The following is a 14164-nucleotide window of genomic DNA, read 5'->3' as shown; positions in this document are numbered from 1 at the left end:
GGTCTCCTACGAGCACAATCAAAAGCTGAAGCAAACCCATCCGCTCTGAGATTTTGCCAGGCCCACCGGCACCTTGTTTCATGTTTACCTTGCGGACGGAATAACGCTGTGCCAAAAATAAGTTTGGAGTCAGTTGAACTTATCCGCTAGTGGTGACGGCCGAACGTAAGCACGGCATATCAAAACCTTGCGTTTATGCCTATGTTTATGCTTATGTCGCTATTTTGTCCGGTGGGAATATGGCTAGCATAACCATAAACATAAGCGAAAGACTTTTAGCCAATCAGCGAGCACTAACTTTATGCTTATGCCGACCATGTCCTCACTGCATACAGCGACATAAGCAGAGGCAGAAAGCCTAGTTCACACTTTTGGGACAAGCATAGCTTATGCTTATGCTTATGCTGCTTGGCTTATGCTGTCCCCACTAGCGCATAAGCTTTTTATGTATGTGCTTATGCTTGAGCTTGCGTGAGGGCCGGGTTCGGTTAAAGCCGAGAAACAGCGCCTTCGTATATCGCCATCCTTACCGTACGTGAAAACATCGTTAACCTTTTATGTAATTAGCCTTGCGTATCCGGCTACTTATGGTGACCTCGTTTCATTCGTCAGTTGGCTGTTCAATAATTGTTATCGGTAACCATTCTTTGACCCCTTGCCACTGTGGCAAGGGATTTTAATAAAATAAGCAAATGTCAAATAGAACAAGCAACCACAGATAAATGAGGTCAAAGAACTGATATGTCATACTGAAAAAGACTTAGTAGAACACAGACAACGAAACTAAGCTTGTTGACGAACAAACTTGATAGACCAGCAAATTAAACAGTCCATATGCACAGACAAAAATGGCATACATATTTTACCATTTGGCGTTCAAGCTACATTTGTCATACATTTTTCATACTGCAAAGCGCATTTACTTCTGTTTTGCTGGATAAAGCGTTATTCCGCCCGCTAAGGAAAACTACAAATCTCAGAGTTTGACTTGCAGCCAGCTTGTCCGTGCGCGTAGGAGAGCAGAAGATACGTGCAGGCTAGCTGAATGAACTCACAATTAACTACTTTTACTGATTTAATCTAACAGCTTTTTTCATTGATAAGGCATATTAAGAATTGATCTTAATTCAGGAAGTGTATATGACCTCTTGTAACTGTGGTACGTGCTTTTAATAAAATGAGAAAAAACAAGCAAGTACAGAGGAATAAACTTGATAGAACAGCTTGTTAAACTGAAGGTTCGAATGTTCTCGAGAGGGGGTAGATTCGTCAGGCACGATGCTACTTTGGTAGGTCAAGGTGCTCCTGTCACGCAAAACTCACTTAAACATTTTGCCATTTAGCGTTGTATTAAGCTACATTTGTCATACGTGTAGAACGTAATGACTGTTTCAAATCCTGCAAACCCCATTTTCTTCGGTTTTGGTGGCGCGTTATTGCGCCGGGGATAGGGTTAGCGCAGTAGTGAGAGCGCTCGCCTCCCACCAATGTGTCCCGGGTTCGATTCCCGGACCCAGCGTCATATGTGGGTTGAGTTTATTGTTGGTTCTCTACTCTGCTCCGAGAGGTTTTTCTCCGGGTACTCCGGTTTTTCCCTCTTCTCAAAAACCAGTTGCAACATTTCCAAACTCCAATTCGATCAGGATTATTGTCAAGCACTCCCCGTGTTTGACATTAAATTTGCATTTACATTTACATTTTTTTACATTGCGCCCGCTGAGGTAAAACAACATTGTAGATGCACACTTAGCACAATCGTTGCTTTGGTAGGTCAAGGAACTCGAGTCATCGCAAAATCGCACTCAGATTTTACCATTTAGGGTTGTGGGAAGTCGTCTCTGCCAACCCGTCATTCCGCCCACCAAGACTCAAAGTGGACTGAAGCTTGCTTCAGCTATTGATGGTGCACGTGGGAGACTTACGTGAGCAGAACCGGTTAAGAGCAAAACTGATACGTGTATGCTAGCTAAATGAATATTTACAACCTTCCTCTTTAACGATCAAATTTAATGATTTTGTTCATTGATAAGGTACATTGTGAGCAATCTCAGTTTCAGGAAGGTGTAAGGAATTGTTCATGTGGTTGAAAATAAGGATGGCTCTTTACGTGACCCGGCTCACGGTAAAGTCACGTTTCAACTCGGGGGAAGCCGAGGTAACAAGAATCCGGCAGAAGTATCATTTAACGTCTATAAATAGCCTCCGTAGACCGCCTTCTCGTCAAATTTTGCTGCGGTTTCGCCTGGTACATATCGTCAGACTTCTGGATAAAGACTCTGGCGAACTGAACAAAGGTGATGATATTCGGCTGCTCATGTTACACACACATATAGATATCATTTGAAATTAATATCTTTCCTCGAATTCTGTTTTTCAGGTATTGGAACAGAACGAGAACTGTGCGAGACGATTCCCTTAATAACAACAAAGGTATGTAAATTAAATCCTGAATCTTTACCAGAGAGCTTAAGCACGTCGCCAAACAAAAGGTTTAATGAGCAGAACAATAGCTATGCACGTGTGTTATAAGTCTTTGTACATTTCTTAGCCGTCCTCTGCAAAACAACACCGTAAAATGACTAACTGTGTATTTTGGACAATGCGAACGACGGCGGCTAATTTTTCGTATTTCATTTGGAATTGAACGCTGGCGTTACATGTTCAGCTTGAGCAAGTTCTGAGACCAGAAGGCGCACTGAACAGATCTAGACAATTGTGAAATTCGAGGGTAAAATATGAATTTGTTTTTCGGTATTTTCATTTGAAATTGAACGCTGGTGCTACATATTTAGCTTGAGCAAGTTCTGAGACCAATAGGCGCACTGAACAGATTTAGACAATTGCGAAATTCGAAGATAAAATATAAATTCATTTTGTCCTAGGCAGTGTCCTCGGGGTCGTCGTCGTCATTGCTTAAGGTCTCTACTGACTGAAGAAAGCATGCATGTTGTTTATAGAAGATAAGCGTCAAATTCTCATTTCAACTGGACTCTCCGAAAACGAATTCTTAAGGTTCGGAGGCATAAATTGATATCACTCGTAACTATAGTGCGAATGAAAAGAAATGCTCTATTGAACGGTGTGTACATTTTAATATTGAGAAGGCGAAAGTTTATCTATAGTTTCAAAATTGCCGACCATCCCCCACCTCTATTTACTTCAACAAAGATGGGAATTAGTAGCCTTTTGTTTGTCTGCTAGATGAAATACTGTTTACCGTTTCTTTACATTTGGTAGAACTGTTCATGCATTTAGATTGACTAAAATATTAAGAACATACCTAGCCCCCTTCTTAAATTCGAATTCTCCTCTCTATTCTTTCTGTGAAGCCGAAATGGCCGACATTTGTCTGTCGAAATATTTTGGGTTTTTTAAAATTTTTTGTTCGAAGTGGCTACATCTCTTGAAGCATTTGACTGAATCTCAAAGCTGACAGTCTTTAAAAAGTTTCACAAATTTTGAAGGGAAATTTTTCTTTCAACTTCTTCGAGAGTATCTAAGTATTCTAGTTTGGTCTTCTAGTTGAGGATTTTCCCGAGTTAATGTTAGCATACTATAAAATCCCCATGTTCTCGGATGCCAGACTCACAGGTACGGTGTCAAATGGACTAATGCCCAAAAACAAAGATTACTACAGAATTTAGTCACGTCAATGAATATTTAATGCATTATATCAAAAGTCAATCATACTTTACACCTCTAGTATTATGAGGCAAACCGACTGAGGTACTTGCCTCAGCCATTTGTTTTCGTTTTTGTCGGTTGTTGTTTTTTTCTTTTGAAGGGAGAAAGTAGCACACTACTAACTACCAAGGGAGATAATTTAACCATGGATATTTCCTCACTCATAATATTTTTCTGGCTTAGGCCCTGACTCTTGCAGGCTAGCCGTGGAAGTTTTACAGATCGCCATGATTTTTCGTAGGTTTCCTGATCGCTTTCAAAAACAATAAAAGTAAATATGTTGTTTCGGTTCGTCTTCGGCTCGAAAAATCACAGTTTTCGCACAAGAAATCATGGAAGTGTATTCTTGTTAAACATGTCTCGCCTCTGCTGTGCTGTTGTAAAGCACGCTAAAAGCGGTACGTACGTACTGAACAGAGCACAGTCGAGGCTTCTTTATCTTGCTCTATGATAAAGAACCCATTCATTTCCCCGCACATTCAACTAATATTTTAAAACCAAAATTTATTTTCCAATCGAGGAAAAGTGGCGTTAGCGTGCAATTTGTTTGGCTGATGAGACAACAGCTGTCAATCACAAACTTGACGTATAAGCTCAGCTTTCCGCTACTAAAAGATCGGTCACTTCAAAGTTCACTTTTTAGCTTAATTTTAAGATAAGGATCGAAAAGTAGCTAAAAGTGTCTTGTGAAGTGTAATCTGGTCGCATTGTTGCTCGTGAAAGCGTGCGCTTTTCCTATGAAAATTACGAAACAGATCTTAAATGTTGCGGACGAAAATGCTGAGTTGAAATTGAAAGGAGTTGGAAAGACTAAATTGCTCCCACTGGTTTTACTCCGAGGAGAGAACATATATTAGAGCAAGCTTTCGAGTGATCACTCGTCAGAGGAGCGTTGTAATTGTCGCAGTTCACTTAATCGGAGATCGCTATTCGAACGAACTACTACACTCTGTGTTGTTCGTATATTTTTACAAAAATAAAGCTTCTTGTCATAAATACTAGAAGCTCAACTGGTGTTTACTGTCGTTGTTGAACACGAAGAGTATAATTTCTGACTTCGTAATAAATATGTCTTTTATCGAAGTTTCGATAGATTTAGAATTTTTTTATTTCACCATATGTGATTACCGTTTTGTCGGTATCTAGCTAGCCCGAAATGCATGACAGCCATTTCAGGCTAGTATCTAGCAAAAACTTGTAATTTTAGTAAGCAGACAGGACGAAATATCAAGAATCCGTAAGCGGAGACGTGGCAGAAACATGTGAAACCGTTGCGGAAACGGACGGTTAACATGCGTTTCGGCTGTCGGTTTGTTTACTCGTCTTTCCGTTGCTGCAGTCACAGTGGAACGTACCACATGTTTCCGTCAGGTTTCAGTTAAACGAAATAAGCGTTTTAGCAAACGTAACTTCATGTTAACTTGTGCAGAAACGCATGTTAACGTTCCGGAAACACGAATTTTTTATATTTTTTGTATTTTTTATATTTTTTATTTATTATAATTAGGACTACAGTACTGATTGTTTTAAGTTGTCACGTATTGGCAAACACGGCTCGAGTTTTCGAGCCGTGGCGAAATTATACAGAAAATGTTCGTGTTATCGAGAGTTCGAGTTACTGAGGTTATAAAATTACAGTAAATGTTAAACGACAATCCAGAGGAATTCGATTTTGGCTCGAGTAAGTGCGAGGACTCAACTGTATTTGGTTTTGGCGTTAAAAAATATAAGCGCGGTCAACACGATTCAGACGCTCAAGGGTAGCACATAACAGTATTACTGACAAACTAGTATAATGGCCCTCTATCCTAAATTAATATAAAATTACTTAAGATACATCTAAGGTATTACAATAGTACAGAATAAAAATAGAATCTGATTGAAACATTTATGGCTTAAAATTCGTAAAAATGATCGAGGAAAAATATGTACATGAAAAAAGAATCTGACATGACAAAAGCAATACGAAGACTAAGAATTACTGGACTAAAAATATCTTTTGACAGAATATTTAAAAGAGCCAATGGAATCTTTCTTGCGAATATCTAAAGAAATACCAGGGCCGTAGAAACAGGCAAACCGAGGCACTTTGCCTCAGTCATTTTTTTCGTTTTTGCTGTTTAAAGTCATCAAAAACACCCTAATTTCCCAGGAAGAGAATTAAACCATGGACATTGCCTCAGTCGCAACTCATTTCTTGGACACTGCCTCAGTCATAATTTGTTTCTGGCTGCGGCCCTAAATACTGTTCCTGAGTTTTTTTTCTTTGACTTGAAATGATCGACACCTTTCTGTTTCCCTGTAATTGTAATAAGACTCTCAGAAACTAAGCCCACCGAAAAAAAAAAAAAAAAGAAAAGAAAATTTTATTTCATTTATTTTAATTATATATGGTCTTGTCGCTCGTATCTTGAAAATGCTGCTGATGTTCTCTCTCACGACTTATAGGAAATTATTCTCTTTTCCCTCAGAATGATGAAAATCTTTGTTTTAGTTCTCTGTGCAAGTTTGCATCTTGGCAGTGCAGGTATGAATTTTAATCCTCAATGAGTTTTTTGACTGTTTTGTCTTTTTGAAATGTAACAAGAGAGTAATGCATGTAAGGTTCACTATTTAATGAACTTCGCTCAGCCTTTCCCAGGAAGTGGTCATCATTTATGCAATCCTATCACATGACCTTATCAAAGCTTTCATGCATGCCCTAAGAGTTACAGGCTAGGGCCTCGAATGCCCCCGCCCCCTCTCCCCTCCAACTCCTCGAGACAAAAAGAGCTCGGTTAGAACAGGGCTAAGCATCAAACATTTCATAACATCATTTCTGTGGTACAGAGTATAAACCGCTGCCAAAATGTAGTAGGAGAAAGAAACAGAGATATGCGATTCCGATATCCAAGCTCCTGAAACTCTAAACGGCATGAAAGTTGCTAACACTTCCTTATTGTTTCAGTTTCTTTTGACTCCGCTACCATCACACCAATTGGATGTTTTTTCGACTTAAAGTGGTATCCGGTTATCCCTATAAAGTTTTCTTCACGGTACTTACAGTTCAGAGTGGAGATTATCGGTCTAAAACACTTATGAACCGTTTCAGACTATTCTGGCAAACAGCAACCATTTTTTTCTATAAAAAATGATTACTTTTTAACCAATCGTGTATAGATCTCGTACTGCAGCACTGAACAAGTAATCATCAAACTTGAGGAGAGTTCAGTGAATATATAATTATCGACAAGTGCCAGAAATCAAACGTTGTATGGTTTAGAAGGAAATCAAAGTAAGCTCAATTTATGTTTATAAAGACTCAATAGCAAATAGAAATTTGTCAAATTAAGCCCAGAATTATCCAGTCAAGCATTAGAACAAGTCAAAGCAATTTTAGTGTTGTCTACATTTTTTGATAGCTGCGAAGAAAAAGACTATTATCGTGTCGTTTCAGTAGGACAGTTCGGTTTTAACCGCCCCTCGTACTGCGGGCGCCGCCACCGTATGCAAGGAGTGGGATATGCCCCCAAACCACCAAGCGCCTCGCTTCTTTGGCTCTCGATTTACATTCTCTCAGATGCGTCAGTACTCCATGAAAAATGCACCCTACGACCCTGACAGTTGCTAATACATCCTTATTGTTTCAGATTCTTCTGATTCCGTTAACTTCATATCAATTGGATGTTACTACCCCGGGGCCGCACCACGGGCGATCCCTAGCCTAGAGGGACAAGACCCACGTCTGGATGGAGGGAACTACAAAACGAGAAAAGATGCAATAGAAAAGTGCGCGTCTGTAGCTAAGCAACGCGGATACAAAGTGTTTGCTCTTCAAGATGGCGGCATGTGCTCAAGCAGTTCCACCGCGCACATGACCTTTCAGACATATGGCTGGTCAAGTCAGTGCAAAAGCGATGGAAGAGGAGGGAGGATAGCAAATCATGTTTACGCTGTTGGAGGAATCAAGGGTATGACCACTTTGTTTATTTTTTATTTATAAAAATAAATGAAACCTATTAAACAGTTAAAGGGAGGAGACCACATAGAGCAGGGACAATTTTCTTTCAAGAAAGAGCGATTATAAGAGGCCGCGGAGTTGTCGTGAACAACAGCGAGCTAAATAACCTTTTTATTTATAAGAGAATGACGTAAATAGTTTTGTAGATAACTGATTTTGCTTCGTGTCCACGTGGCCAAAATCACATGGACACGAAGTGTATGTGGGCCATAGCTAAATTCCTTTATAAGAAATTCCTGTGTAACCATTCTCTGCGTTCCTAACTAAGATTCCTGTAAAGGGCGGTTCGTTAGTTAATCAATTTTGTTTACGGAAGACAGGCATAAAACGTTGAATTGACGTGTGCTATTGATTTTGGCAACCACGCTGTACAGATTCAAGACACTCCGTTAAAAACATACCCTATTTATGACGAAAATGGCCAAACTCGGTACCCTATTTATGATCAAAACAGTTGAAAAACCATACCCTTTTGAGGCTGCACATACCTATTTACCCCATATCGGGGAGCACCCCACCTCCCCAGGGCCCCGTTGATTCCTTTTTAAACGAGGACCTTGGAGACCCAAGCATTTGTAGCTTTGTAACAGGCTGTTTTTAGCATTTTATTTTATTAGTGTCCGTGCCCTCTGCTCACGCAATTCGCTTGGGTTTAAATCAAATTTGACAACAAATAACAGGCTTATTTAAGATGTTGAAGTGACGGGTTTTGCAGAGAAATCTAAAGATGATTATGAGTGGATAAAAAACTAACCTCAAAAGGCATTTTCTGCGAACAAGTAAACAGATACAACTCCCAAAAATTAATTGTTAGGTCTCTGATCTTTATCTGTCAGATCAGGGCATCAGGCTTAAAGGACGTAGAAGATATAAATGGACGGAAGGTCAAAACTGACATCTGTAGTTCAATCTTGTCCGCGGTGAAACCCACAAAACGTCTTGTTGCCACTCCATTTGTAGTATCCAAAGTCAAGTCTACCACTAAGGAGTTACGAATAACATTTTTTTTTTGTGCTTTTGTTTTTCGTTTTAATCAAAATGTTAAAGGAAAGCTGCATGCGACTCAGTTATTAGTTAAACTTTTGAATAATATTTATAAAGCCAAACCTTTCCGGCCCGTTCAACGGAATGCCCCAGCATGTGGCAATCGATTCAAGACTCTAAGCGTTGTTGCCGCGATTCGTGCAGCAGCACTCCGGATAATAATTTTAAACGCCGCTTTCCCTTGTATTCACATCTTTCTCCATTACATATACATATCTTATTAGATGTTTTGGTGTGTAGTATCGCTGTAGAGTTGTGCCGTATTTTGACGAGCCCGAAAGGCGAGTCAAAATACAAACACCGAGTAAAAATATATAGAGGACATTGTACGGTGGCGAGAAGATGTGAATTCTATGTTCTCGTGACAAGAACATAAAATTCATATCTTCGGGCTAACGTGTAATGTTCTTTATATTATATTGACACCTATAAAAATACTGATGGCGGTGTTTTTGACGATTTCCGAAGATTTCCGACCACCTTCCGAAGATTTCCGAAAATTATCCAAAACTTGTCCGAAGGTGACACGAACGTTGCCAAACATTTTTCGAAAATTTACGAGGATTACCGAAGATTTCTGAAGATTACGGCTGATGTTCGAAACCCGGGGGGACTCCTATATGAAAAGGTCGAGGATGCTCGTCATCTCGGGTACAAATCAAGGATTCTTGCCTCACTTAGGGTGTTGATGACGAAACGTCACCATTTTTAGCTGTCAAAGTATCCTTTAGGGTGCAGTCGAGGAAATAATAATAAAAGAAACGCTCTCATTTAATTTCTGTTTTCAGGCTTGATTTCCGGTGATCTCTCGAGTACGTGAGTCGGGTCTACAAGTGCTCGCGGGATCCTTTTTCGAACAGTGGCTGGTGATCGAACCTATTCCGTTTTAAGTGGTATCTTTTAGGGGTCTAATGAAGCTCGAGCAACGTCCACATTAGTCTCCCTTAGGAGTTCAATTCAAATTTTCCGACGAGCATCCCATGCCTTTTCATATGGGAGCTCCCCTCCCCCGGGTTTCCAAATGTCTAACGGGAATTGAGCCAGTGAAGGAGTGAAGGAGTGATGGAATGAAATCGTTCCACCACTACAACTTGGAAAATAATAAATATTTTTCAAGTTAAAAATTAGATTATTCGCTCTCGATTTCTATGCGCGATAGTTGACTCGGGCTGTGCCCTCGTCAACTATCACGCGATAGAAATCGAGAGCGAATAATCTAATTGTTTAATAGAAACACGATTTTTCACCAATTATCGCGCGTATTTTCTTAGGCCTGCTTTATCATAATTATACATTGATTATGAAGTGCTGCTTGTACTACTTTTTATAGGAATTATATGTTCAGTTTTTTAGGCCGAGAGGAACTGATTCCCAAATTTTTGATGCACAATATTGGAATGCTGATTGTCAACATCTAGTTGATGTTTTTGGCCTATAGATTTGAAGTTCTGATTGATGCATACCTGGTGTTGTGGTGATGGATTTCTGACACTGGTGTAAGAGCACCAGGAAAAAAAACAGCTGGAATACTCTTTCTATCATTTTGATGTTATGAGCAAAGAGTGCAATCTTCATCTTGTAAATATTATTTAGATCTAAAATTTCAAGTAAAGTGTAGTAAATTTCGGCATTTGTCTTCCTATGAGCGAAGAATATACCCCGTACACATGGTTTTGCATAGTCTGTATATTCTTGTGAGTTTTGTTTTGTAAACAGCTCCCCAGCTTATGACTCAATCATGATTCAACTGAGGTAAATTAGAGTATAATATAATTGTTTGAGGACACTCAGATCAATACAGTTGAGTAATTTCGTCTCCCGAGTAATTTTCAAGGTCTTTTTTTTTTTTATCACCAACAGGTCAAGGGCTAAGTTCACCTCTGGCAACTAATTTTAACATTTCCGAAATCTCAGTTGCATCCTAGAAGGAATCTTTTTGGTTCGTCAAGCATTACAGTACGAACTCGTGAGAAACCTGTACAGGGTGATATTAAAGATTGTTTAGAAACATAATAGTTTAGGGTAGCTGTAAAAGGAAACTAAATACACCAGAATAATTTAATCACCATATCGATGCATGCCTTGTAGATCTCTATTCTGCAATTGAGTACAAATCACTTGGATGTTACAAATACAACATGGAGATGACTGTTCTGGAAGGAACAGACCTGGATGTTCTAGACGGTGACTACAAACTAAGAACAGATGCAATTGCGAAGTGCGCACTGGCAGCCTTAAAGATAGGATATATTATTTTCGCTATTCATGATGGCGGCTCATGTCTTATCAGTGGATTACACCCCCCAACTTTCAACAAGTTTGGAATCTCACAGGATTGTAAAAGCGATGGAAAAGGTGCACCAGGGGCACATCATGTCTATGTTACTGGGGGTATTCAAGGTATGTTATGGAGCAACTATGAATATATGTGGAGAGTGATTCTAGAGTTCTTGTCTTATTAAGTAAGGACAGTCTCTGTTACTGTTTTGAACGAGAGGTATGTCAGACGTATATTTCCTTGCTGAAAGCAGTTTTACATAAGAATGTCCAAACCACACCACTGGAAAAAAAAAGGGAGCTAAAAGCTCATGATATTTCGGCGTGGTGTGATAAAATATGCTATTTGATTAAATACGGACACAAAGACACAGTACTCGGTATCTTCAAACGATTAGCTCTGGAGACCACAAATTGATCGAGCCTCTCGTTTAGCTATTTACGTACAATTATAGACAAAACATCCTGGTATCGGAGACTCTTTTAGGGGGCACATTTCAGTCTGAGGGTCCATATTTATGGAACGCCAGAACTGTCTTATGATACTTTTTTTATTATATTGGCTGGTTATGTCATTATATTGAGTAGTTATGTTATTATATTCGGTGATTAACTCATTATACTCGGTGCTTATTCCATTATACTCGGTGCTTATGTCTTTATATGCGGTGCTGTCTTCATTATATTCGGTGCTTATTCCATTATATTCGGTGCTTCCCTCGTTATATTCGGTGCTTTCTTCGTTATATTCGGTGCTTTTTTCCTTATATTTGGTGCTGTCTTTATTATATTCGGTGCTTATTCCATTATATTCGGTGCTTACTTCATTATATTCGGTGCCTACTTCATTATATTCGGTACTTACTTCATTATATTCGGTGCTTACTTCATTATATTCGGTGCTTACTTCATTATATTCGGTGCTTACTTCATTATATTCGGTGCTTACTTCATTATATTCGGTGCTTACTTCATTATATTCGGTGCTTACTTCGTTATATTCGGTGCTTACTTCATTATATTCGGTGCTTACTTCATTATATTCGGTGCTTACTTCATTATATTCGGTGCTTATTAACCGCGCGGCCATGGGCCGAGCGCGGTTCTAGGTTTACCCGTGGTTTATTAACCGCGCGGCCATGGGCCGAGCGCGGTTCATGGTTTACCCGTGGTTTTTTAACCGCGCGGCCATGGGCCGAGCGCGGTTCATGGTTTACCCGTGGTTTTTTTTTTTTCGACTTCGGTGCGAGCAGACCCAAGCTTCCACTCGGCCAAATTTGGAGTCACGCAACCTGTGATGTTTACTCGCCAAAAGCTGTTGAAACAATAAATCTCATCTTTCGCGGGAATAAATTAAAAACCCAGCGCTCGTCAAAAATTATAGTTTTTCACCAGAAATTTAGCTCGGAACATATACATATTTATATTTGTTTGAATCGTCGATGAAATGACCTTTTCCGGATATTTTTTCCTTCGGGGTCAACCGAAACCTCAGATTACAAAATCACGCCGAACCCACATGTTGCAAAAAAATCTCTTCAAAACCCTGACTTCGAAGCGATATAACACTTCAGCGTTAATAGCTACCGCACATCGGCAGGCGGTAAATCTATTCCTTAACAATCCAGCTTTATCGTGTTAAAATTTCAGCGAAATCGAACAAAACCAGAATTAATTAGAATTTTTTTGTGACCTCAATTCCCAGACTTGTCCTAACAAAGGAAGCAACGGTCGCCCATAGCAACCGAAAAACACGAACATAACAAAGCCGACGTTTCGGCCAAAAAACTCCACAATTATCGCCTGAGAGTTTAAACTTGACTGGGAACATCTTTTTCGAACCTTTTTCAACTGATTTAGACGAAAGACTGGCCTCGGCGGGCTACAAAAACGACAAAGAGAAAAAACAGAACAAGACAGCAGAACAAACCGATAATATTTCATCGCGTGGCTTTCGACACGAAAACGAAAATACAGCTTACTTCTGGATAAATTCAGCCTTAGAAGCCAGCAACCGGTCCCAAATTACTTTCTGTATCCTTACAAATGTCCTGATTTCCATCTCCGAAAGATTTTGCCCCAATTTTGAGCAACCGCCATTACGGTGGCTTGCATACTAAATTAGCTAACTTAACAAAATTCTCCCGAGGGGGGGGATACGACAAATTTGGTGAGAATCAAAAGTAACGCCAATTTTCTGTCACGTTTTCAATCTGTGGTCACTGGAGTGACCAAAATCGATACATCGGTCGGGATAGGGTTTTTTTATGACTTGTGTGACTACTTTGCTAGCCCTTTACTCGTGGAAAACACCAATTAAATTTAATCATGACTTTTAAGAAAGAAAGCTGTTGTTAATAGTGTTATTATTGTGTCGTTGATATCGTTCATGCCCATACATATCCCGAAGAAAGTTCTAGATTAAGACCATTACGTCATCGGAGATTTGTCAACGGCTACCACTGATGGTGCAATAATACAGTTTGTGTTGATCAAGTGATGTGATGTCTACAGTAAGAAAAGAATCATCAATGACTGCTTTGGAATGTGCACTGCGTTCCGACGGTAGTGCTAAGCGAACAGTTAAATTTTAAAAGCGCGGTTATAAGATCTAACAGATCTTCTTGTTTTTTTTCGACTTCGGTGCGAGCAGACCCAAGCTTCCACTCGGCCAAATTTTGAGTCACGCAACCTGTGATGTTTACTCGCCAAAAGCTGTTGAAACAATAAATCTCATCTTTCGCGGGAATAAATTAAAAACCCAGCGCTCGTCAAGAATTATATTTTTTCACCAGAAATTTAGCTCGGAACATATACATATTTATATTTGTTTGAATCGTCGATGAAATGACCTTTTCCGGATATTTTTTCCTTCGGGTTCAACCGAAACCTCAGATTACAAAATCACGCCGAACCCACATGTTGCAAAAAAATCTCTTGAAAACCCTGACTTCGAAGCAATATAACACTTCAGCGTTAATAGCTACCACACATCGGCAGGCGGTAAATCTATTCCTTAACAATCCAGCTTTATCGTGTTAAAATTTCAGCGAAATCGAACAAAACCAGAATTAATTAGAATTTTTTTGTGACCTCAATTCCCAGACTTGTCCTAACAAAGGAAGCAACGGTCGCCCATGGCAACCGAAAAACACGAAC

The 14164-nt window shown here is 39.6% G+C and overlaps 1 protein-coding gene across 4 annotated transcripts in view; it reads left to right on the top strand.

The window, feature by feature from the left end:
- Positions 1-1221: 1221 nt before the first annotated feature.
- LOC110060713 (uncharacterized) overlaps positions 1222-14164 on the top strand; it is a 36813-nt gene continuing 23870 nt past the window's right edge. For 2 of the 4 annotated variants that reach the window (XM_089297863.1, XM_089297862.1), the window contains exons 1-5: positions 2232-2294; positions 2378-2430; positions 6156-6211; positions 7314-7634; positions 10817-11128. In XM_089297863.1, the coding sequence (XP_089153989.1) occupies positions 6157-6211; positions 7314-7634; positions 10817-11128 (688 nt within the window). In that variant the 5' untranslated portion in view covers positions 2232-2294; positions 2378-2430; position 6156. Of the gene's footprint in view, positions 1290-2230; positions 2295-2377; positions 2431-6155; positions 6212-7313; positions 7635-10816; positions 11129-14164 lie in introns of those variants that run through there. The other 2 variants (XM_089297861.1, XM_089297859.1) reach the window with 2 other exon arrangements.

The sequence above is a fragment of the Orbicella faveolata genome, unplaced genomic scaffold (assembly GCF_042242905.1).
Source record: "Orbicella faveolata isolate gen_17 unplaced genomic scaffold, um_ofav_v1 contig_3, whole genome shotgun sequence".
NCBI lineage: Eukaryota > Metazoa > Cnidaria > Anthozoa > Scleractinia > Merulinidae > Orbicella > Orbicella faveolata.
This window is presented reverse-complemented; position numbering and strand designations above follow the sequence as displayed.